The sequence below is a fragment of the Trichosurus vulpecula genome, chromosome 6 (assembly GCF_011100635.1).
Source record: "Trichosurus vulpecula isolate mTriVul1 chromosome 6, mTriVul1.pri, whole genome shotgun sequence".
Lineage (NCBI taxonomy): Eukaryota > Metazoa > Chordata > Mammalia > Diprotodontia > Phalangeridae > Trichosurus > Trichosurus vulpecula.
Genome location: NC_050578.1, coordinates 67,054,228 through 67,080,991, shown reverse-complemented (window position 1 = coordinate 67,080,991; position 26,764 = coordinate 67,054,228). Strand labels below are relative to the sequence as shown.

The 26,764-nt window shown below is 35.4% G+C and overlaps 1 protein-coding gene across 1 annotated transcript in view; it reads right to left on the bottom strand.

The window, feature by feature from the left end:
* BANK1 (B cell scaffold protein with ankyrin repeats 1) overlaps positions 1-26,764 on the bottom strand; it is a 368,388-nt gene that overhangs the window by 286,388 nt on the left and 55,236 nt on the right. Inside the window, exons 4-5 of the mRNA XM_036764957.1 lie at positions 22,741-22,879; positions 10,598-10,737 (exon numbers count right to left, since the gene is read on the bottom strand). Coding sequence (XP_036620852.1) covers positions 10,598-10,737; positions 22,741-22,879 — 279 coding nt within the window. The remainder of the gene's footprint in view (positions 1-10,597; positions 10,738-22,740; positions 22,880-26,764) is intronic.

Here is a 26,764-nt window from a genome sequence, read left to right as displayed (position 1 = left end):
TCTGTCTCTGTCTCTTTCTCTGTCTCTCTTTCCATAAATATTCGGGGATAATCAAAAACCACCCTTCAGGCATAGTTAGTTTTACTCTTTTCTTCACATCCTATATTTCTCATCAAAGCTAGAAAACAAATAATAAAACCAAAGGAAAAGGAAATAAATGCCAAATTATCCTCTTCTTTTTGGGGTCATATGAATAAGGAAGGTGGGAGAAAATTTCTTGAAATATCCAACTGCAGTTAAAAAAGATGATGAGATTTAACAAAGGGCATAGATAATCCATAATCCATAAATCCATATCCCATTCAGAGACAATCAAACTGCTAATATGACAAAATAGCCATGATCCCCTTAGTATGTTTCTACTTAGTTCAAGATTATCAGGGGATCATTTACATTATATGATTTTAAAAGATTGATGATGATTTTTTTTTCTTTTCAAAATTACAAATGCCTTTGATTCTTAAAATGAATCCCAATTTTAGCCAGACATTTTTATGTAGCAGACATATCACTTATTATTTCAAAGGAAAAACAAGTCTGGAACAGTGTGGGTGGAACACATCAGGAATGAAATATATGGACTTTGAGCAATGAAGAAAAGCCTCCCCAACAAGAACCTTCATTTTTCATGGCTGTACTTTGTGCTCAGAGGAGGGTGCAGGATGTTCCACAATGGATTGGTATTGGACTTGCTCATCCAATTTTCCACAAGAAGAATGACTGACCAATAATTTAAAAGAAGTTTCCTTTCTTTACTTCCTTGTCTTGTACTCTACTAATTTAAACAAAGAATATATATTATACCTGCATATATATATGTATGTATACATATATATATATATACACACATATGAATCTTTCCTCTTTTCATACATATACTCTGACCTTATACCAATTTTGATCTGTTCAAGGAGATAGAATTAGACAAACTAATCATTTGTCTTCCAACTTTTACAGTGGGAAAGAGAGGAGTAGTTTTGAATCTGAAGACCCAGATTTGAATTTTGGCTCAGCTACTGAGCATCTTAAGATCAAAGACTTAGCTATAAAGATCTTAGAAGTCATCTGTGCCAAATTCCTCATTTTACTGATGTGGAAACTGAGACCCAAAGAAAGAAAGGGACTTTTCCCAAGGACCACAAATCTTCAGTGCAGAACAGGGATTCAAACCCAATTCTTTAACTGCACATTCAGTGCTCCTCCCAGTCCTAAGTGATGCCTCCCAGTGGTTGCCAAAGTTGAGTAAGTCTCTGGACTTTAGCTTCTCAATATTTAAAATGAGGGGTTTGGACTAAATGACAGTTAGGTAAAAGATGCTGGGGTCTTCTGCCCTCAGTAACATCACTCTATCACACATTCTTTATTACTTTTTTGGGGGGGAGGCATATCTACATATCATCTTGGCAACCAATGCCCTTAAGCCACGGGGAGCTGAAGGAATCTGCTTATATAATGCCTTCAGGCAAAAATCACATAAAACAATTTTTTTCAGGGCGATTTCTTTTTTAAATTATTTTATATTTTAAAATAAATGGTATAAAATATATTGACTATAGCTTATAAAATTTATAAACATATTTTATTTTAGATTAATTTGTAGAGTAAAACAAACATTTCCAAAATGTAGTATAATAAAAATGATGATTTCACATGAAACTACAGATCTGTTATGTACAACTGGCTATTCCTTCTAAATATATAATAAAATTATCATGTAGATTTCTGTTTTCCTTTTTTTTCCTTCTTCCCCATCCCGAGATGTCTACCATTAGACAAATATATATATATATATATATATGTGTGTGTGTATATACATACACACAAACCTATACATATATGTATGTGTACATGCATGTATATATATGTATGTATATAAATTATACACATCCATTTATCAGTTCTTTCTCTGGATGCAGATAGTGTCTTTCTTCATATATCCTTTATAGGTATTTATAATAGTCAAGATGATTTATTCACTTATAAATTTGGGAGGATTTCTTATAAATTCTTTGACAGGAGGACTCACACGCCTTTGCATTATTGTATCTTTAGGGTATAGCATATTGCTTTGTACTTTGGGGGACACTGGGTGATTACAGTAGTCCCAACTTGCAATTTCATTGGTGTAGGAGACTCTAGGTGAGAGAATTCCTCTAACCAAGGCAGACAAACCAGCAACACATTTAGAAGATATAATCAGAAAGCACTGCCTGCATAGCTCTTGGGTTGCCCAGTTTCACAGATGTAGACATGTGTCATTGGCTGGACTTGAAACTATTTCTGATTCCAAAGCCAGCTTCTTGAGCCACAACATGAAGCTATTTTTCTATTTAATATGTTGTAAACAGTTAAAAATATTTGTTGAATTGAATTAAGTTAATTAAATTTATTTACAAAAAACTCTCTAGGTAGTCATCAAATAAAAATGGTGATCCTATAGTCTAAAGGCTAGTCCATTCCATGTAGGGAAAATCAACTAATCAATTCAGTAATCATGTATTGAGTCTTTTTTATGCATGGCACTGGGAAGTGAAGACACAAAATAAAAATTAAATAGTATTTTTTTAATCTAGGGGATAATTAGATTAACTTAACACTCTCTCTTTATACACACACACACACACACACACACACACACATATATATATATACGTATATGTAAAATGTGTGTGTGTTTCCATAGCATACATAACATGTATAAGAAGACAATAGGCAGAGGGGGGTGGATCTAGAATTTTTATTGTTATAGGGAATTTCAAGATAAGTAAGAGGAAACCCTCTATCAAGGCCAATCCATAGATGTATACTTTGTCATATAAAATCTTAAAGAAGCTTCTAGAGGTCTGAAAAGTCACATGGCTTATCCAGGGTTACAAACCTAGTATTGTAGCACCTTCTGGATTTGAACTCTCTTCTTTCTGTCTCTAAGGGTGGCTCTCCATCCACTCTACCCCACTGCCTCTCTCATTGGACAAACTACCATATTTAATGTCACCAACTGGAAACCTGAAAGTACTTCTTGGAAAAATTCACTATGCCAAGCTCAAATTTTTCTAGATTAATTGCACTCTACCTACTGTGTGTGCCACCTACCTACCCCTGGCCCATATTAGGCACTACATAAATACTTATTCTCTCTTTTTCCTCTATCCCTCTACCTGGCATGGCCTAAAGGATCTAGCCTCTCCCCATTGTGCCAGCCCTGATCTTATATCCTTCTCTTCCTGGTAACTAATCATAGATGAATCCTCTTTCCTAAAACTCTTTTCCTCACCCACATCATACCATGTCCCACTTCCTAGGTGTGTCATTAAATATTTCTTAATATTTAAATATTTAAAATATTTAATAGGTCTTAAATATTTCCTTGAGTGAATTAAATATAGCATAATAAAGGAATGTGGTTTTCAACAGTAATGACATGTTTAACTCTTTTAGGAAAACTCACCTTAGTCCACAAACTACTATAAGAGACTGGGAGGGTAACTTTGAAAACTTTTATCTAATTGGCTTATAATTTTTCAAGAACCTCTGAAGCATTCTGCCAAAGTGCATTGACACCATTGTTAATGGTTTGGAACCTTGACTAAAGATTGGTCATTGGTCATACAATGCTATTTATGAAAATATATAATTAAAAGTTAATAAGGATGCTGGACAATAGATAGTTTGCCTGATTGCCAACTGTATCCCACTGGACCACAAATGTTTATTGGCAGAAAATGTTGTAAAGCAAACCAATGACACATTTATTTTCTACATATTATTGGCTCACAACTTTAAAATTGCAAATTACCTCATAGGTAGCCTAGCACTCTCATTTTAAGAATGAGCAAACTGAGGCTTAGAGACGTTAAGAGACATATCCAAGATGTAAGCAGTAAGTAGGAGAATTGAGTTCAAATTTCCCCCTAAATACCTATCAGCTATGTGAACCTGGGCAAGCCAGTTAACCTCTGAATGCCTCAGTTTACTCAACTGTAAAAATTCCAAATTGTAAAATGTAAAAAAATGAATTGTAAAATGGGGATAATAGCAACTACCACACAGATTTTTGTGGGGATCAAATGGGACAATATTTTTAAGTACTTAGTATGGTACTTGGCATATTTGAAAAGGAGATTTGAACCCAGGTTTTTGACTCCAAATCCAGCATACTTTCTGTCATGGCAACTATAGGATTACAAGTTATATTGTTTAATGTATCTTTAGTTTCACCTAGTTGAGTAACAGGAGACCCAAATGAATAAATAAAAGGTTCACTTGTAAAATGTAAGAATAATCTTGCCCCAAGAAGTTTCATTGCACAAAAGGACTAACCTGGAATTTCAGTTAACCAGAATATGCTACTACTGAAAATGTCAGTGGAAATACCACACACAGACACGTGCAAAATATGCTTATTAATTACAGAAAGGACCCCATCGATGAATGAAAAAAGATACCTTATTTGAAAATGAGAGGATGTAAAATGAAGAAATTGGGGGTCAAAACACACCAAATATATTAAAAGTGATGATTCTATATAACATAAACTAAACTCCTAAAGAAAATCTGAAGAACACAGAACACATTGCTTATCAGACTCATTGACAAGTGAACAATTTATGAATAAACAAGAGACAGAAAGCAAAATTAGGTGTAAAATGGATAATTTTGATTAAATTAATTTTTTTAAAAAATGTAAGAATAAAATAAATGTAGCCAAAGTCACAAGAAAAGCAAAAAAAATGGGGAAAAATTATAGACCGTTTATCAGATAATGGTCTCATCTCAAATATCTAAAGAACTTTGTAAAATCTTTAAGAACATGATTCATTCCTCAGTTGATAAATGGTCAAAGGCTATGAACCCACAGTTTTCCTATGAAAAAATCAACACAATTTTTAGTCATATAAAAATGCTTTAAATCATTATTGATTAAAGAAATGCAAATTAAAACAATCTTGAGATATCATTTTACACCGATAAGATTGGCTACAATGCTTGAAGGGGAAAGCAACAAATGTTGGAGGGGATGTGAAAAAATTGATTCATTGTTGGTGGGATTTTGAACTGATCCAACCATTTTGGAAAGCAATCTGGAATTACACCAAAGTGTTATTAAATTGCCTTTGACCCAGCAATGCCATTACTACTACCAAAAACATGAATAAGGAAAATTTCTTGATATTACAAAATTCTAGAAAACAATTTTTCCTTGAAAGAACAGGATACTACAAGCTCCTGCTTTGATAAACAATTGCTACCTGCTTTTAGCCTTTTGCTTTAATATTTTTATTATATTGTATCTGTTGCTTTGCCAAGATAAGTCACTGTTGCCTCAGGATAGCTTTGTAAATAGGATGAAAGGCTCAAATGTTTTAATTACCCCAGATAAATAAAAGTTACTTCTGCTTCTATTTCTTGATGGGAATTCTAATTATATTCCCATTACTTCCACTTCTTTCAAGAATGATGGGAGTGAGATGCTTCAGAAGTTGCACCTTTATGGAGATAGCTCATTCCTATTTATCATCTCCCTTTCAGGAGTTAAAGGACCACAGGAAGTCCCTAGGCAGATGAGCCAGTATAGGAAGAGTATTCTAAGGCCTTGTGTGCCTCATTAAAAATACAACAACAAAACCAGATTTCTCATTATCATTCATTCTCCCAAATTTGCAGAACAATTGCAAGGCTCTGTTCACAGTAGCTTTTAATTGATTGTGGAAAATCTCTTGGTACTAATTTTCTTGTTTCCAACACTCCACAGAATAATGAAACTTACAGGAAACCAAAGGTATCTGCTATGTTTTATCACTTCAACTAGAGAGATGCTAGGGAATTTCATTATGTTATCACCCGTAGTTAGAGTTTTAGATATAGGCTTAGCTTCATGTATCTGCTCCATAACTAATGCTGTTCTGTCCTGAGAGGTAGTATGGTTTAATACACAGAGAGCTGCCTTTAGAGCCAGAAGATCTAGGCTTGTCGCTGGCTCATATATATTATGTAACCCTAGGGAAAATAACTCACTCCTGCAATGTCCACCAAAAATGCTCTAAAGCTTTAAGTTCCTCATGCTCTTAATTTTTAGGGGGAGTTTCCTTATCGGGGACTCCCTGAACCAATGAAATCACACAGTAATTACCTTACATAATGTCTTGGTGTATTCTCTGCTTTGGCAAATGAACTATTTAATGTCCTATTTTCAAAATGTCCAAATCTCTCAGGTGATATTTAAGCATGCAAGCACACACTTACATGTATGCACCCATACACATACACACACAAACATAGTAATTAAATGAGTATCAGAAATATCAAACTTAGACTAGAGATTTTATAACACCTCTAAACAACACCTTTCCACAAGAGAATGAAGAATGCTAGGGGAAATCATAAATTAGGTTTATACATTTCTTATGTGAAGGAATCCAACTATGAAAGAAGTATACAAGACAGCCTATGAGGAAATGCAGTACTGGTTCCTCTTGGTTGGGTCATGACTATGGTCCAGAAAAAAAAAAACTGCTAATATATATTTAGAACAAAACAGAGAATGCCCATGTAGTTCCAAGGCTGTAATACATCCAGCTGAACTTTGGATTCATTCAGAGAAAGGGTCTGTGTAACTGAAAAGACTATTCAAGTGATTCCTTATCCAAAGGAATTCATAGGAATTAGGTTGATGTCATGCTTTTACTTCCCCTAGCAAGGTGGCATTAAGGATGTATATCATTCCCTTGGCCTAGTTCTTGAACTATATATGATCCTTAAGAACTGACTTTATTGGAGACTTTAATTTCCATAACCAATAGAATGCAAGCTCCTTAAGGGCATTTTTCTGTTGCTTTGTTTTGCACATGATAGGAATTTAATGCATGTTTGTTACATGAGTGAATGGAAAGGATTGCCTTTCAAGCAATTCCAAATCTGTGTTAGGTTGAATAAGTGGGACCTTAATAGACTAAAAAGACCAAGCATATCAATTATTTCTTCTATCCACATAAATGCACTGTATGTATGTATATATATATATATATATATATATATATATATATATAATTGTACTTGTAAATAAACATTTTCTTCCTCCTATCTCTAATTTTCTTTGCCTTATGGGCAAAAAAGGACTGCACTAAGTGATGCAGTAGCTTGGTCCTTTTAATGTATTCTTAAATTCCAGTCTCTCTAACTCAAGTGGGTTTATTTGCCTTGCTACATTGTGATATGATTTATAAAATAGCAGCAGAGTTGTAAGAATTCTGCCACTATAGAGCTACACTTCATGTTGGAAAGAGATTTCATCTCTCAGTATAGCAGCCTCAATTGATCTATGAGTGTCCCCTTTACAGCTAAATTCTTCTATAATAGTGGGGAGAAGACTAGAAATACACGCACATCATGACTTTTGCCACAGTCACTCTCTTGTAACTAAAGAGGGAAGGGAAGAGAATAAGCATTTTTAAATGCTTATAATGTGCCAGTCACTATGTTAAGCACTGTACAAATAAGTTGATATTCACAACAACCCTGTGAAGTAAGTGCTACCATTGAAGAAATTGAGCCAGATATTAAGTAACTTGACCCAGGTCACCTAACTAGTATTGGAAGCCAGATGAAGTTAGGTCTTCTTGACTTCAGGTCGAAGCTCCATCTACTGCAGCTCCTCCAAAGGTAAGAATGGAGTTGAGTACTTTCCAGATACATCAAAACTATGCAAGACATTCATTTAATCCACCTTTCACAGAAGAGATGTATAAATAGGCACAATATATATTTTACATATTACAATTACATTGTTTAGGGGCAATCACCTACATTTCATCATACATTTTTTGAGGCTTATTTTCCCCCTCCAAGAACAAAAGCAATATCAAGACAAGAATGTGGAACTTACCTTGACACTTAAAGAGAATACCGATAGAATCATGGATCATTTTTATTAATCCTTTTGTTATAGGTGTTTTTGTTATGAATGGAGTGCCTTAGGTGGAAGATAAGGTATATTTGTCACGAGAAAATGAGACTGTCTGCATTACAAACACATGCTGTTTCTTTTGTTCTTTCTTTCTGTTACGATATAGATATTATGTCAAGTGGGCTCAAACTACACAGTGGGATAAATGATATTTAAGCTTTTCAACTTTCCTTAGACATTCTCACTTTTGTTATTCTATTTAACCACATTGCTGCTAAAAATAGAGCCCCAGCTAATATGTTAGCATTGGGGGCAAAATAAAACCTCCCCTTTTCATTCTTTTGTACTTGTATGCCCAGCCTGACAGTACAGGGCTTTTCAATCAATCAACCAATCAATCAACATTTATGAAGTGCCTCCTATATGCCAGGCACAGTGCTAAGCACTGGAGATATGAAAAGAGGCAAAAGCCAGTCCCTGCCCAGAAGGAGAAAACATTCAGATAGATAGATAGATAGACAGACAGACAGACAGACAGATAGATAGATCAAGCTATATATAAGATAAGTAAGCAATAGTTAACAGAGGGGAGATACTAGAATTACCTATTAATGCATCCTTATTGATTGATTTAGAATCAAAGTGTGAGGGTAGGGTTCCACAAATTACTGGTCCACATTAAAAACAATTACCTTTGTTAGGCTAAAAACATTTCTTGACTGAGTCAGTCAATTACAACGATATGGGAATGGAGCTAGTGCACCTCCTTGGATTAATGACGGTCATAGCTTTAGAGATTTGGACAAACCTTAAGGAATTTGCACGAAAGGAATGAATGGTCAGTGGAAGCTAGGTGGTTTGGCAAGTAGACAGAATGCTGGACTGGAAGTCAGGAAGATCTGAGTTCAAATTCTACATTAGACATATTAACTTGTGATCCTGAGCAAATCATATAATCAATCTCAGACTATTTTCTCATCTATAACATATGGATAATGATAGTAGCCACCTTAAAGCATTGTTATGAGGACTCCAAAAACTTCAAAGTTCTCAATAATTGCTAATTATTGTTATTTCAGAATCAGATAGCAATTATATGGATCTGGAAGTGGAAAGAAAGGAGTTGGGTCATACAGACCTTGGCCAGGAACTGGTAGCCCAGAGAAACCAGAGAAAAGGTAGAAAAAATAAACTAGAAATGAGCTGTGGCAGAGAAGAAAGATATTAATGAAGTCATCATCTCTAAAAGCATTTTGGAACAAAGGACCTGGGCTGATGTTGCCAGTGTACCCACCTACTAAAAGGCTAAGGGGACTCTGGTAAAGGTCAGATCTTCCCCCAACTTCCTTTCCTGTTGCCTGTATTTCCACAATCACTATAATGTAATCTATTTCATTACTCATTCATTTCCAGTAACTTGAATATTGTCTCAACCACAAGAGTCCAGGGGTTCACTAGAGGCTGATATAAATACAAATTCAGGCCAAAAGCCCAATCTCTGACTTGATGTTAGGAATTTTCCTCACTAGGAGCTGGGAGCAATTGCTAAGTTTTGTCTAAAATAAAGTAGATAAAATAATGTGGACATTGAGGGTCATTAAATTGCCCCTAGAAATGACCTAATTATTTCCATAGACTGTTGCAACTGGAAAGTAAAGGATAAAAAAGGCTTCATGTAGAAAATGGAACTTAAGCTGAACTTTGAAATGAGCCAGGGATTCTAAGAGATGAAGGTGGGAAAGGATGTGGGCATAGACGACAGTAATTCAGAATAAAATACAGCCTCTCTCTACAGTAATCACTGCCCAATGAAATTTTTACTAATATATATCCTTGGGGTTAGTACCTTATAAAACTATGAGGCATATTATTATTTCATTGCTGGTTTAAGTTTTCTAGCTGCACCCACTTTATTCTTCCACCACACAAAGAACAACGTAACTTAGTAAAAACAGTTATACAATAATATAGTCATATAACTATGGAGTTATATAAATAATATAATTATATAATTAAAATAGTTAACATACTAAAAATCTCTTCTTTTTTCCTGGTCTTATTTAGTTGTCTTCCAAATCCTAATTCTTTACTCAACTGGTTGTACTTTCACTTTGTTTTGTGTTGCACTGGCCTGAATGAAGATGAGTCCATTTCTTAGGGATGAAATATCCTTCTCTCTTATCTTTCTATACATTAAATTACCTCATTTTCTTGTTCTACTACAACTTTGTAATGAACCAAATATAAATCTTTTCTGTCTTTAACTGACATTATTTCTTTTTTTTTTCATTTTTTAAAATTCATTTTTAAGTAAAATTTTTAGTTCCAAATTTTCTCCCTTGGTCCCTTCCTGTCATGGTGTATCACAAAAGGAAAAAAAAAAACTGAAAAAATTGAGTGAAAATAATAAGTCTTAATGTCCTTTGAGACTCAGCCAGTGTTTTCTCTGGATGTGAATAGCATTTTCCACCATAAGTTTTTGGAATTATGATTGACATTATTCGAAAATATTTGACTTATGGAAACTAATTTGTCTACACCCCAGACACCACAGAAGTTGTCTCCTTTTTCTATTAATCAATAATTTACTTCTATTTGCTCACCATTTATTCTTCATACTGGAATGTACATTCTCTTATCTAACGTTTATACTTTTGCTTATTTCATTATTAATGTTAAAGAAGGTCAACTTACCTGTTGAGCCACATCTCCTGGATCAGACTCTTCCAGTGAGTGTTCAAACTCCTTTTCTAGTGTGTAATATTTAATCTCAGTTGTGGCTTTAATGTTTCCATCACAGTAGACATTTACATTGACAGAGCCAGCAGGGAAATCTTATAAAATACAAATAAGAATGAGGAACTGAATAGAATTCACATCTCACCTCTTTATGTAACTTGAAGAATAGATGCAAAGTTTGCAACCTATGCATACAGATTTCACAGCAGTCTTAAGAAAATCCTTTTAAAATTGTGTTTTTTACTTCAACACAAGCACTGGAGACAAAATCCATTCTTGTAATTCTTTCTGAAAACCTCAGGAACCATAAGAACCCATTATTCCAAAATGGTAAAGGAGGAGAATTCTTCCTCCTACTCATGAACCCTCCCTCTTGGGACTGATAATCTATAGTCACCCTTGCAATGCATCAGAATTCAGGAGAGTTTCGGTCATTCATCAGAAATTGTGCATTTGCCCTTAATCTACTGAAATAAGCTTTCCTTAATTACAGGCAAGCTTCTTAAGATTGTTCTTGGAAGGAGCAGTGGCAAATGAAATTTCAGAACTTACATTCCAGTAGTACTAACTGCATCATATTTCTTACTAGGCCACCCCAACAGTGTTCAGGTTGCCTTAATACTTTAGATATCTCTGTGAAAGAATAATCATGGGCAGACATTTCAGTGGAAAAGATAGAAAGTGGCATTATTTTAAGCAGAATTTGAAGTCATCTTCATTTTTTTTTTATGGAAAATACATCCCCATTTCTGCAAAGAGAGATTTGCTAGAATTGGGTAGGTTGCTGTCTCCCAGATTCCAGTCTGGAAGGTGAGTCAACAAAACATCTGAGTTGGTCTTAGTCACTTGATAAAGCTCTGGGAATATTCAAAAGCTCTTCATGGCCAAGTATTAATCTTCCCTCTCTTCATAAAAGATTCTGCATTAAAGATCCTTTTATAATACCCCTATGGGAAATCTACAGGAACTCGGGTGAGTTCTAAATTGTAAGAGAAGCAGTGCCACCGAGGATCAAGGCTAAATACTGTTTTTATTCTTCCAGGCTTCCTCATCAGTCAGTCAGTTCAGTCAGTCGATATGTAATGAACAGGCAAAGAAGGATACCATTGACCATGAGCTGTTTTAAAGAAAATAAAAGGATGTTACCCCTGTTCTCAAGGAACGAACAACTTAACTATCAGAGTTGAGACACGTAGACATATGTGGCTACATTCAGTTGAACCCACAATCATAAGCAGGTTTGGAAGAAAGAATTCAGTCTTTGAAAACTTTGATGAATCAATTGATAAGTATATATTAAGAAACTGCTATGTGCCAGGCACTGTGCTTTTGAAGGGTAAAGCTATTGTTTTGCAAAGCCTAGAGACAATACATTATAAAAGGATGAGATAGCTTGGAAAAAAATTGAAGAGGCAAGACAAAATATCCCAGTATTGTTTGGTAAAGGTGTTTTTTAATAGAAGTGGAGTACTTGGGCTATGATGTTAAAGACATGATGGCATTTGTGAGAAATAAAGGATACAGGATTCACCTAGAGAGTTATTGATTCCTTTCTATCTTAACTCTTCAACAAACAACAGTTGCTTAGCAAACATGGTATATATAAATATCCCAACATTATAGACCTTGTCATTAGGAAAATTGGAGGTAATGTTGTCAGTAAAGTGAAGACTTTGACAAATATTCTAAAATGGCTACCAGTAGTAATGGTGTTTCACAAAAATATCCTCATTGAAATGATTTCATTATGTCAGAAGGTTTTAATCTGTTGAGTGGCCATCATAAAATTAAAAGCCAAATTGCTGCACCTGCATAATGTCAAGAACTATACAATCAGGCAAAATAAGCCAAAATAGTAGCACTTTAGAGTGATACAATTAGTAAAATCATTATTGTCATAGAGAGTAGAAAAATCTGAAATGGAGGGTAAAGGATGAGACTACTGAGGAAGTCATTATCCTTTATGTTTCTCAGTTTCCTTATCTGCAAAATGGGGAAATCTATGACATTTGATTATCAAGGAAAGCTAATATACACCCAGGGTAGGAGACTGATAGAGGAGACATAGATAAAATGGTTTGTAAGTCAGAGGGCCTGGTTTTCAGTCAGTACAAGTCACTTTAATTCTCTGGACCTCGGTTTTTTGGACTATAAAATAAGGGAACTGAATTAGATGCTCTCTAAGCTTCTTTTTAGGTTTAACACTTTATGTTTATACAGAATAACCCAATACTCTCATGAGAATCATTGTATTGTTTTCTATCTCCACAATTTTCATTTTGTCCTTGCACACTGGAAGTGACCTGGTAAGTAATTAAGCATAGAAAATTTAATCCAAAGAAATCTTGAAGTAATTGGACATTTTATTATTTAATCTCTAAAAGGTGATACATTTCTTTTCATGAATACATAAATTTAAAAAGTGTTTTTTTTTCCTTTGGAATTTCCATTGTCTGAGAAACTGCCTCCATTTGGGGGGGAAGCAATCATATAGCCCAGTCCATCTGGTGAACATTAATTTCTTTGCCTTGGGTTTCTATGGGAACCATTGTGGGTCCATTCTGTTTAGATACTTGGTTTTTGTATGTTCATCCTGAAATGAAGCTGTGTGGCTTCAAAAATGTGAGTCATACCTCACAGAGTACCATGAGTTTGCTGTTTGTTAAGTATGCCTCCTCCAAATTATGAAATTCAGAAAGAATTTTTAAGACTAAATAAGACTGATTTTGGAAAACAATCAACAGAATCTCTGCATGGTTTAAACATAAAATGTGACTTGTCTGAAAATATTTTTCATAGTCTCTATCAACTGATTCCAATTCAGCAAAAATGCATAAAGTATCTACTATATGCAAGGCATTTTCCTGTGGATATAAAGACAAAAAACATAGAAATCCCTGTCCTCAAGGAGTTTATAATCTACCATGTATAGCTCATACACAGATGAGTGAATCCAAGGTCATCTGAGGTAAGATAAAGAGTTAACAACAAGGGGAATTATGGTATGCTTCAAAAAAGACAAAATATGTAAGATTAACAGTGAAAAGACTCTGAAGGGAGATGAGGAAAGAGGGCATTCAAGGCAGATTGGATGATTGTGTAAATGGATGGAGGTAGGAAATGCAATGAGTTAGTAATGCAGTTTATCTAGAACAGTGAATATGATGGAGAGTAATGTGAAAGTCAAAAAGGCAGATTGGACCTAGATTGTGGATGGACTTAAAAACCATTTTTTGAATTTTATTCTTGAGACAAAAGAGAGCCATTGGAGGCTTCAGAGCAGAGGATTGACATGATCAGTTCTGCGCCTTAAAGAAGATCATTTGTAAAGCAGGGTGGGGGAGGAAAAAGACTTAAAACACAGAAACTAAATAGAAAGCTATGTTAATGATCAGTAAAGAGTTATGATGGTCTGACTTGAGATAATTGCTGTGAGTGGAGAAAAGGACAAATGTAGGAGATGTTACAAAAGTAATATTGGCAAAACATGACAACTAATCAGGGTAATAGAAGACATAGTAAAGAATAACTCAGAGGATAACTCAGAGGTTACAAACTCATGTGGGTTCAAGGACTGAAAGAAATAGAGAAATTTTGAGAAGAGATGGATTTAAGGGAAAAGGTGATAAATTTTGTTGTGGACATATCAATGAAACATCCAAGAAGAGTTAGCCAGAGGCAATTTGTGATATTGAGTTGGGGTTTAGGAGAAAGATTGGGGTTGAATACATAGATTCAGTAATCATGTGCATAGAGATGATCATGAAATGCACTAATACTGATGAAGTTACCAAAGGAGTATCGAGTGAGAAGAGAAACCTCAGGAAAGAAAATTGAGAGAGAGCCATGCTTAGCAGGCAAAGGATAAATGATAAAACAGGAAAAATACTAAAATGGAATAGCCATATAGATAGGAGGAGACCCAGGAAAGAGAAGCATTATAGAAAACAATTAACAACTTTAGCAAAGTATCCAGATATAAAGTAAATTGACATAAATCATTAGCATTTCTACATACCACAAACAAATCTCTGCAAGAAAAATAGCAAAAAATACCCCATTTAAAATAACTGTAGATAGTATAAATTACCTGGGAGTACACCTGCCAGAACACATCCAAGAACTATATAAACAAAATTATATATAAAAAAACTTTTTATATAAACAAAATCAGAGTTAAATAATTGGAGAAACAATAATTTTTCATTGGTAGGCAGGGCCAATATAATAAAAATGACAATTTTACCCAAACTAATTTTTACATTCAATGCCATCCCAGTTAAATTTACCAAAATATTTTTTACTGAATTTGAAAAAAAATATTCTAATCGAAAAACAAAAAAGTCAAGAATATGAAATAAAATAATGGAAAATGTAAAGGAAGAAGGTTTAGCAGTACACGATGTCAAACTATGTTATAAGGTAGTTGTTATCAAAACTATCTAGTACTGGTGAAGAAACAGAAAAGGTAGATTAATGGAATAAAGTACACATACAACTTACAGCAGCAAATAAACATAATAACCTTGTATTTGACGAGTGTAAAGACATAAGATTTTGGGATAAGAATTCATTATTTGGTAAGAATTCTTGGGAAAACTGGAAAGCAATGTAGCAGAAACTGGTCATAAAACAATATCTTACACCATGTACCAAGAAAAGATAAAGATGGATACATGACCTATTGTTTCAACAATCCAGCTACCAGCTGTTGTGGGGGTGTAAGACCAACCTAAACCCAACAACAAGAACGCTACCAGCACACTGCAAAAGAACAGGTTCTTCTGATCTGCTTCACTAAGGAAAGCTATGTTAAGGGGTTGACAAGCTTACTTTAATTCAGCATACAAATATCATTCACTTAGTTCAGGGGAAAAGAACAGCACACTGAACTTCAGAGCAAATTACAAACAAATTACAAACATCAACAGACAGACCAAATACAGATTCATAGCTACCAACATTTAGGTTCAGCCCAGGAGCTCATGAAAGGGGCTGGCCCAGAGTCACACGCACTACCACTGCTGTGGGTAAGAGCTCCAAAGAAGAGGAAACCAACCCCTTGTTTTATATCTTTTTCAGGGTCAGGGGTGAATCACATGTGCAACTTACCCATGTGACCTAAAATCGTCAAGAAGAGGAGACTTAAACCCACATGGTCTAAGAGTCTCTGATGTCCCAAACCTATCACTCAAACTCCCCTGAGTTAGCCCCACCTTGGGCCCCACCTTAGTTACCAATCGACACCCACATAGGTTTTACACCTAATAGGGGTTTGGGCCTGGGGCTTAGCACCTAGTAAGGCTTAATGAAATACACTGAATTACTCAAAGGAAACAAAACCCAACTAAGTGCTAAGAGCTCATTTTGCTTGCCAACACATCCATATATAAAGAGTGATTTTATAAGAAATTTAGAAGAACATGGAACACATTACTTATCAGAAATAAGGATGGGCAAACAGTTTATGAATAAACAATTGAGAGAGAAAAAAGCTAGGTGTAAAATGAATAATTTTGAATACATAAAATTAAAAAATATATAAATAAAGCAAATGTAGCCAAAATCAGAAGGAAATTAGATTATGGGGAGGAGGGATCATAGACAGTTTATCTGATAAAGGTCTCATCTCAAATATCTAAAGGACCCTGTCAAAACTATAAGAATATGAGTCATTCCCCAATTGATAAATGCCCAAAGGATATGAGTAGACAGTTTCCCAATGCAGAAATCAAAAGAATTTATAGGTGTTTGAAAATAATGCCCTAAATTATTATTTAATATAAGAATGCAAATTAAAACAACTTTGAGATATCTTTTTACATCTATCAGATTGGCTAAAATGATAGAAGGGGGAGCTTATAAATGATGGAGATGTGGAAAAGTTGGGACATTAATTCATTGTTGGTGGAGTTGTGAACTGATCCAACCATTTTGGACAGCAATCTGGAATTATGCCCAAAGAATTATTGAACTACATCTATACCCTTTGACCCAGAAATAACACTAATTGTTGTATTTCCAAAAATGATTGGGGAAAAGGAAAATTACCCAGATGTTCTAAAATGTTTATAGCAGCTCTCTTTGTGAAGGCCAAGGACTGGAAATTGGAGGAATTCCCATCAATTGGGGAACAGCTGAACAACTTGTGGTATATGGTTGTGATGGAATACTACTGTGCTACAAGAAATGATGAGCTCATTGATTTATAAAAACATGGAAAGACTTGCACAAAATAATAAAGAATGAAAAGAGCAGAACCAAGAGAACACTGCATGTAGTAACAACAATATTAACTTTCAGTGAATTTGACTATTTATTTTGACAATTATAAATACCCAAATTAACAATAAAGGATATAGGAAGAAAGACGCTATCTGCATCCAGAGAAAGAACTGATAAATAGAAGTATGTATAGAATATGTGTGTGCATGTATATATATATATACATATATATGTATTATATACACATGTGTGTGTGTATATTTGTGTCTAATGGTAGCCACCTTAGGGTGGGGGGGAGGAAGGAGGGGAAAAATAAATTTACATGATAATTTTGTCGTATATTTGAAAGGAATAGCAAGTTGTGCATAATAGATAATAGATAAACAGGAGAGAAGAGAGTATGCTGGAAGGGGTGGTGGTGGTTAATGTCAATATTCTAAAAAAAGGATTCTGTGAGGTCAAATATATGAAGACTTAAAAAGTCATTAAATTTAGCAGTCAAGAGATCACTGATAGCCTTGTGAAAAGCAGTTTTTTTTAGAATGTTCGAGTCAGAAGTCTAAGAGGTTCAGAAGTGAGCATGCAGTGAAAACAAAAAAAAAAGGCAATCCTGTCTCAGGGATGGAAAGTGAAAGTGAGGAGACATATGGCTATAGTTTGAGAAGATTACAGGCTATAGTTTGAGAAGATTATAGATGATTTGAGGGGTGTTTTGAGGATTATTTTGTTTTTGGGATGGGGGAGACCCAACCATGCTTGTAGGCTTTGAGGGAAGAGCCAAAAGAAGGGAAGAGCTAAGGCAGAGAATTGGAATGCACAATTAAAAAAAAAAGAAAGTTAAAATTGTTTTTGCATGTAATTGGGGGAAAATAAAATATTAAGTAAAGAAAAGAGAAAGAAATTATCAGCATCAAAAATGAAAGAGAAAAAGTCACAACCAAGGAAGAAAATTTTAAAAAAAGTTATCAGAAATATATAAGAAGGGAAGAGCTGGAGGGGAACTAAAGATGAGATAGAGAGGGAAGGAGTGCCTGCTTTGGGAATAGTCTCATCCCTACTGAGCTGAAGAACTCCAATCAACTGAAACTTTTAAAAAATATATAAAACATCACTTTAAATATCAGAATGTCTCAAAAAGTTAAAAGAATATGACTCTGGGCAACAGAAATTACACTTCCTGGCCCTTACTGAAAACAACTAGAGGTAGTCAAGTAACTGTGTTAGCAGGGTCCCTTTTCTCCACACCACAACACACAAACTTTCTCATCCCCTTTTCCTTTGCTCTGGTCTCCAGAGAAGAGAGGATAAGAGCATAGGCAAAGAGTTGGAAGGGATCTGAGAAACTATCTCATCCAACCTCCTCATTTAAAAGAAGTGGAAATCCAGGTCCAGAAGGTTGAGGTCACTTGCTAAAGATCATGGTTCTTTTCTTTTTCGTTTTTTAATCTGGATGACAGTAAACTTGTTTTGGCAGTGAATAAATCATTATTAAATTCATACAATAAATATTTATTGAACATGTCTCATATCCAATACAACAAGCTATGCACTGAGGGAGATAATCTCTTCCTGAAAGCTCATCCGCCTTCTGATAAGCTTTTTGTCTTATACAGTTCACTCCTATCCAGTTCACCTATCTCAAACTCACATTAATAGAAACATGGCTCTCCTAGACAGTCATGAGATCCCTTGCAACTTTCTCATTAGGAAGCTATTATTTCTTCCAATCTCCTGACTCTCACATAGCCAATCAGAGGGGTGGAAAAATCCAATTTTTTCCAACTAATGTTTCTGAATCATATCTCTATCACCATCCCTCAATGACATCTTATCACATGTGGTCTGTGCAATCCCTCTCCATTCTGTTACTGCCATCTATGGACATATACAGAAGATGGGAGCACAGGAATGTAACAGTACCAGATTTAGCACTGTCCCATAAGAATTTTGTTACCGGCAGTAAAACTCAGAATGAGCTGAAGTTGCCCTTGCCCTCTCCCCTCAAAAAGGATAAAACATTTGCTTGTGGTGGATGGAATGATGATGACTTCTTACTGTGGCAAAAAGAAGAGTCAGTTGCTATGGAGCACAGGCCTTAGAATGCTCTTCAGAAAGGATCTTTTTTGGAGGGGAAGGGGATTTCCCTCTCCTTTAATTTAGTCGTGATACCCAGCAGCATCTCAAAGAAAGATGCCTTATCAAGAAGTTATTCAAGGCTTTGTCAGTTCAAGAAATTTTGAGGTACAATTAAGGGAACAGAGACACAAGGTCCAGACAGAAAAGTATACAGGCTCTCAAGGGAGAAAAAAGATCCAAGGAATGAGACCTTTTACACTATTGCACTAGCAATAGGGAATGTTGGTGTGTAGAGGAGCAGATTCTGGGAACTCAGGTAAACGACATGCCCATGGGAGACACTATAACCTAGGGGAGCCAAGAAGATCCTTTGGTTCTATGGAGCAAGAAAAATTTCCAGCCCCACAGTACCAGATATTGTGAGTTGCCTTTGCCACACAGGTATCCTATATGTGTGTCTCCTTACCAGTGTACACTAAGTTCCCACTCTTAGTATGAATACTGTGTGTATTTGTGAGGGAGTGAGCCTAGATTTATGGAAGGAATGTTTCATATTTATTAATCATATTACAACGTATTAATAAATGCCTTTGCTAAGAGTTAATTATTTCTATTTCCTAATTCTTTTATGAGGAGTATCTATTTTTTAGATAAGGGATAAGCCCATGATCTATAGTGTTAGATCTGAAAGTGGACATTTAAAACTTAACAACTATCCTCTTGGGATGCATCATATAAATATGAGTTCAGGGTAGGGAAGTACCCAGATGTGTGTGGCAGCTTGAAATGCTCTTTAGAGCATAAGCAACATATGTTAAATATTCTCCAATATTCTTCCAATACTGTTTGACAGTCCTTCTAATCTCCCCTTGCTCTATCCATACCTCATTCCCCACAGTTTGTTCAAAACCTATCTCCTTCCTGCGACTCCACCCACATAATTAATACTTACAGCAGATGACTAAGCTTCCTATTTCACTCAGAATACGGATACCATGCAACCTGAACTCCTTCAGCTCTGCCTTGTCACTTCTCAAATGTCTCAGCATTATCATCCACTCTCTCCTACTTCCCTCTAGCTACCTTTGCAGGTTCCTCATCCTCCCTCTGATCACCTAGTGTAAGTGATCTCCATCTGTTTTGTTTTCTCATTCACTCCCTTGGGACTTCAGCTACCATCTTCAAGTGGATGATAGCCAAATCTCCCTTGCATAGAATACTATCCCCTTGAGAGCAAAAACATTTCTGTTTTGGTCTCTATAAGCTTAGTGATTATCAAAGTGCATGCGGTAGGAGCTTGATAAATACTTGTTGAATTGAATTTAAACTTCTTTTGTGATGGCCTCCCTTCTATGCTCTAGACCCGTATTTCTAGCTATAGCTATAGGGAGGGGCAGAGAAATGAACTAAGGATACACTATTGGATACTTCATACATTTATGGGACCAGAGGTCAAGCAGGAGTCTTAGAATCAATGGCAAAATGGTAAGGGGAAAACCAAAAGCCAGGAGAGAAGAAATTAACAGTCAAAAGAGGGTCTAGTGAGCATTTTAGAAGCAGGGAAGGATCCAAAATTCTTAAATATAGAACGCGAATATCCTATAATTTTCCTCCTGATATCCCAAAGTATTAATACTAAAATCAGAAAAAGTGAGACTGGTATCTCTTCATAAATTTGAGGTTTGAAAAACTTGTTTGTTTATTTCTCTTCTTCTCTCTATTGCTGCACCATTCCCCTCCATGAAGGTGAGTGTCAAAGTTGGGTTCCCAGACTTAATACATATAATTTTTCTCATGTAGGCACCTTGTTCCAACCTATTAGCTTGATAGCACACCTAGTGTTCTTATCAGCCCTTTAGAAATTGTTCTCATGGTTTCAATTGTTATTTCTATGCGGATGATTCTTAGATTTAATTATATAATGTCTCTCTCTCTCTCTCTCTCTCTCTCTCTCTCTCTCTCTTTCTATCTGTCTGTCTCTCTGTGCATCTGTCTGTCTGTATCTCCCAACGTCCTTTTAGACTCATCTCTCCAATTGCCTATCAAGGCCTCTCAAACTTCATGCCCCTTAGACATCAAAATCAAAATGTCCACAACTGAACTCATTATCCCCTGCCCCACCCAGCATGCACACACCTTTCAAAGTTCTCCTCTTCCCAATCCTGAAGAGAAGTTCATTTATTACTATTAAGGCCATGACAATCCTCTCAGGCACCCAGTTTTAAAACCTAGGTATCATCCTTGACTCTTCATTATCTCCCTCTCCACTTACTGGATATGCGACCCTGGGAAATTCACCTAAACTCTCTTTGCCCAAGTTTCCTGAATTGTAAAATGGGGATAATAATAGAACCTTTTCAGGTTATCGTGAAGATAAAATTATATAATATTTGCAAAGCATGTAACGCAGTTCTTGGCATATAGTATACACTTAATACTTGTTCCCTTTCTTCCTTCGTAAGTGTTGGCCTTGGAGTTTCATCTTCAGTAATGCAAAACTGACCTATATTTGACAAACCTTAAAATTTTAATACTTTCCAGAATTTAATGTTATCTGAATTAGGCCTACCTTCTACATTGATTTCATGAGATGTTAGTAAATGGTATTTTACAAATATGGAACAGAATTAGCATCCAGAGAACTTGCAAAGTGATTGTTACATTAAATTTTTCTGTTTCATTTTTTTTCTTTTTAATTTCTATTTTAATACTATTATTATCAAGAACCCATGGTTTTTTCTCCTTCCCTCCTCCTTCTATCCTCCAGTAAGGAAGGAAGAAAGGAAAAAGGAGGAAACAGAAACAAAGGAAAGAGAAGGAAAGAAGGATGGAAAGAAAGGAGGAAAGAAGAAAGAAAGGAGGAAAGAAAGAAAGAGAGAGAGAGAGAAAAAAGAAAGAAAGAAGGAAAGAAAGACAGAAAAAAGGAAGGAAGGAAGGAAGGAAAGAAAGAAGGAAGGAAGGAAGGAAGGAAGGAAGGAAGGAAGGAAGGAAAATGGAACTGTGTCATGAAATGGACAATATTCTTTATAAATCCTCTGGAATCATGGTTGACTATTTACTTGATCAGGGTTATTAAAAAGTTTTCAAATGTAATTTGGTGTTCAAGATAACTTTCCATAGACTCAAAAATGAATAAGCATAAATTTATAATAGACCATTTATGAGTTAATATTTTAGATTTTGGTGCTAGTCCAAACATTGGCAGGGGGAGGCATTCCATTTAGGGTTTGAGTGCTGGTATGGTTTATTAAGCTCTAGGCAAAGTCGGAATATATGATGGTTCTCTTCAGTAAGACAATATGGGAATTGGGAGTAAACTGCAGAGGGCAATATTCCCAAATGGATGAAATAGCCAAAGAGACAAATGTTGCCCACTATGATTAAAACATACACACTATATCAGGACACTATATCAGCCCTTAAAGGGAATTCAAACACCCCACAAATCCCAATAAATTCAATAATTTAGCCTGGCATTTAATAGCTGAGCTATATTGAAATCCCTATGTTAAGAGGGATCTATTTAACATCATTGGACATGTTGGTTGTCAATTCACCACAGAAACACAAAATATTGCAATGCAATTTTCCATAAATGACAAACTTTTGTGTTTTCAAATCAATATTAGCAACAGCCTTATGTAGGTGCACTGCAAACACAGGAAACACCTGGCAGAAAATTTTGATGTTACGTAGAGAAGTGAAAGTATAATAAAATGACTGAAAAGAAAATTAGGGTTAAAGCTTATCATTCTTTATACCTCTCCCCACTCAAAACAAACAAATCCTGCTCTTACCTAAAGCTTTCATACACCTGATGGTCTTGCTCCAAAGGGGTGGCTGGGTTCTAACACACTTGCTGTCTGTAGCAAATTCAATTTCGATGTTGTCACCAATTATTTCATCTTTCAAAAGAATGAATATGTCACCAGGATCCTATGAAATAAAAAGTGTATTCCAATCAACAACTGGCCAGATTTCATATTGATCAACTACAGAAAGTATTCGTTAAAATGGTTATTGACAATGATCAGAAAAGGTGTTGCAATGAGTTCTCCTTGTTATCTTATCTGGAACATTTCAGTATGGGTACACTATAATGGGCAATATCTACATTCCTCAGGGCTATGGGATCAAGAGAAATAATGCTATGTAAAAAGGTAACAAGCTGTAAAGCCCTGCAAAAACATAAGTTATCATTAAAGATATTAACTGTCCTCATGTCTAAGTAATCATACAGATCAAGTGGTTGTGTCCATATTTTTTTAACATTTTAGGTTATTAACTTAATAAAAATAAATAAAAATGGAATCAAACACAAAATAGAGATCCTATGCAAATCCTTTGCATTTCATAAAATAAAAAAATGGATGAACAAACATAAATTAACAGAAAATATCTTTAATCTAACTTTTAAAGTCTGGGGTTCTTTTACTTTTGGTGTGGTTATAGAGGTGTATATGCATATGTGTACATATATACCTACATTTGCATGTCTGTATGTGCATGCATATTGTAAGTGCACATATATGTATTGCTGTGCTACATGTTTATGCACAGGTATAAATATGCATTGTATAGGTGCAGGTATGTGCAGACACATATGCACATATATGTATATAATGTGTGTATGCATGTGTGTGTGTTTATACACATAGCCAGTACATGTCAGAAAAGACTTGGACTCAGGTCTTCCTTACTCTGAAGTTAGTTCTCTTTACATTACATTAATCTGCCTTTTAGTATGTCGTCCTTTTTACTATTTTATTTTTTATTAAAATATTTCAGCAAATACAGTGTTGAGATTTATTAGAAAAGTTTTTTAAATAAAGTAGTAATTTTATAAAATTATATTTGCTTTAATTTATAGCCTCTCATGAATGAAGAGTATGGTCCTTTACCATGGCTTTCTCTTCCTTCCTCTTTCTTTGATCTCGTGACTTTCTTATTTACTTTTATTCTGTCCCAACCCATTCACATGACTCAGAAAAGTTGATAGTTAACAAAATTGCCTAATCTCTCAACTCTTGCTCACATGCTCCTTCCATCTTCTCCCATTCATAGAGACCTGACTCTGCCACAATGATATTGCATTCCTAGACATTCTCTCATATTGGATGCATTCCTTACACTTAGATCAGGATATATGGATTACTCTCCACTCCCCCTTCCAGAGCTTTCCCCCACTGTTATCACTCAACAACGTCTTTTCTTTTCCAGTTTACTCCACCCAGATTTATCATCCTATCCAAGCTCTGCAGGCAATTATATGTAGCCTTTCATTCTTCTGTCTTCTTCAGTGAGTCCCATTCCTGGCTTATAGTCTTGCTCTTTACTCTAACTGCTGCCCTTATTCTAGGGGACTTCACTATACATGTTGATCCTCAGGCAGCCTGGCTTCCCAATTCTTCAATATCCTAACTAAAATCACTCACTCCACCTCAGCCCCAAAAAGCCATATTCTCATCATCATCCACAAGCATTCCAGTTTTTATGATTCAGAATTTGGAATTTTTTTATCCCACCACAACCTTTTATCCATCTATCCCTCATTGTGCCCCACTCCTCCTAAGCCTATTATTCATCCTCATCACTATCTCCTATCCCTCTATCACTCAGTACTCTCATGGGTTATCGCCTTTGCTCTGGCTTCATGTTGCTCCTTTCTCAATTCTTACTCTATAGTTAACCACTTCAACTATTCACTTGAATGACTTTTTAATCTTTAATTCCTTGCCCATCTGTCCTATTGTTATTTGTACTTCACCAAACCTCAACCTTGTACTTTTTCTGGTACTTTATCTCCTACTCATATGTCACTAGGATGTGGTGAATGAAACCACATGACCATGTTCACTGGATTCACTAAAATTTTATATTTTTTTTTGAGGGAGGAAGACAGGGCAATTGGGGTTAAGTGACTTGCCCAAGATCACACAGCTAGTAAGAGTGTCAAGTGCCTGAGGCCAGATTTGAACTCAGGTCCTCCTGACTCCAGGGCCAGTGTAAAATTCCATATATATTTTTAACATTAACAGGGAATTCAATGCAGCAAGATAATCCTTTAACTCTTCCCTAAATGAATCTATATCACATTCATAATCTTCTCTTCTCAAGTTTTCCCAAACATTCTCTTCTTTTCTCCATCTTTGCAAAGCACCCTTGTGCCTCACTTTCTCTAGAGAAAACCACACTTCACGAAGAAAGTAGAGGAAATTTGTTAAAGGATCATTCTTTCCCCCCTACTCTATATCTAAAATCTCATTGTTATTATGGATTATTTATTCCTCCTTTACCTCAGTCTCTAATCAAGAGATAGTATTTCTCATCAAGGCCAATCCCACTTCTTGTTCTCTCCCTCTCTCTCTCTCTCCCTCCCTCTCTCCTTCATTTTCTCAGGCAAGTGAGAAGTGAAGTCTTCTGAAAGAATCAATGCTGACCATCCTCTCCTACTAAATATTCTGTCCATTTCTTTTAACACTGCTCTCTCCTGGGTCTCTTCCTACCTATATGGATCCTCATTGGCATTCTCCTCATTTAAGTTTTAATCCCTACAGTGATTGTATCTCAGGGCTTTGCCCTGAGCTCTAGTCACTTTTCTATATAATTTCCTTTTCTCTTGGTAATCTCATCAATCCCATGGCTTCATTTCTAGATCCATATGATGTTTAGATCTATCTATCTGTCTATCTATCTGTCTGTCTGTCTGTCTGTCTGTTTATCTCTCTAATCTATGTACCTATCTTGTCCAAGTTGCTCTCCTGAGTACCATTTATGCATTATCCATTATTGGTTAGACATTTCTTAGTGAATTTCACATCTCCATTCAAACACAACATGCTAATCAATCAACAAACATTAAATATTTGTTATATGTCAGGTACTATGTTAATCATTTAGGAGACAAAAAACAGTTGTCTCTGCTCTCAAGAAGCTTACATTCTGAAGAAGGAGACAATGTGAGAAAAAGAAAGTTACATAATAACTTTATTATATATTTGAAAAGAATAGTAAATTGTACATAACAGATTTGCAGTTTCATGTGAAATCATCTTTTTTTCCTACTCTTCTATGTTATGGAACAGGTTGTTTTATTTCTGAAGTTTAGAATGAAATGACTAAAATTCAAAAACAGAAACAATATGAGTGTATATATATATGTATGTATATATATATGTGTATATATATATACACACACACGTACATATATGTATACACACACACACACACATATATATATGTATATATATATATATATATATATATATATATATATATATATAGAGAGAGAGAGAGAGAGAGAGAGAGAGGAGAGAGAGAGAGAGAGAGAAAGAGAGAGAGAGAGAGAGAGAGAGAGAGAGAGAGTGTGTGTGTGTGTAAGTGGGAAGCAACCTTAGAAGAGAAGGCACTCAAAAGGAGCCAGAAGGGAGGACGAGTAAGGTCTCTTTGGAAAATGGCAGCTGAGCTGAGTCTTCAGTGAAACTAGGGATTCTGTGAAGCAGCAATGAGGAGAGAGAGGATTTCAAGTGTTGGTGACGGTCACTGGCCTTCCAAAGGGAAATGGAGTGCTATATATCAATAACAGCAAGTCCAAAAGAGAACATATATTTTACCTCCAAATATAACTCTCTTTCTAACTCCCCTTTTTCTATTAAGGGCTCCATCATCCTTGCAGTCATTCAGGATCACAACTCCTAAGTCATTTCTGCTCTTAATTATTTCTAACCCATGACCACATCCTATATTTATATTTAATCAGTTGCTAAATATTGTCTATTCTATTTCTACATTATCTTTCACATTCATTCCTGTCTACTCATG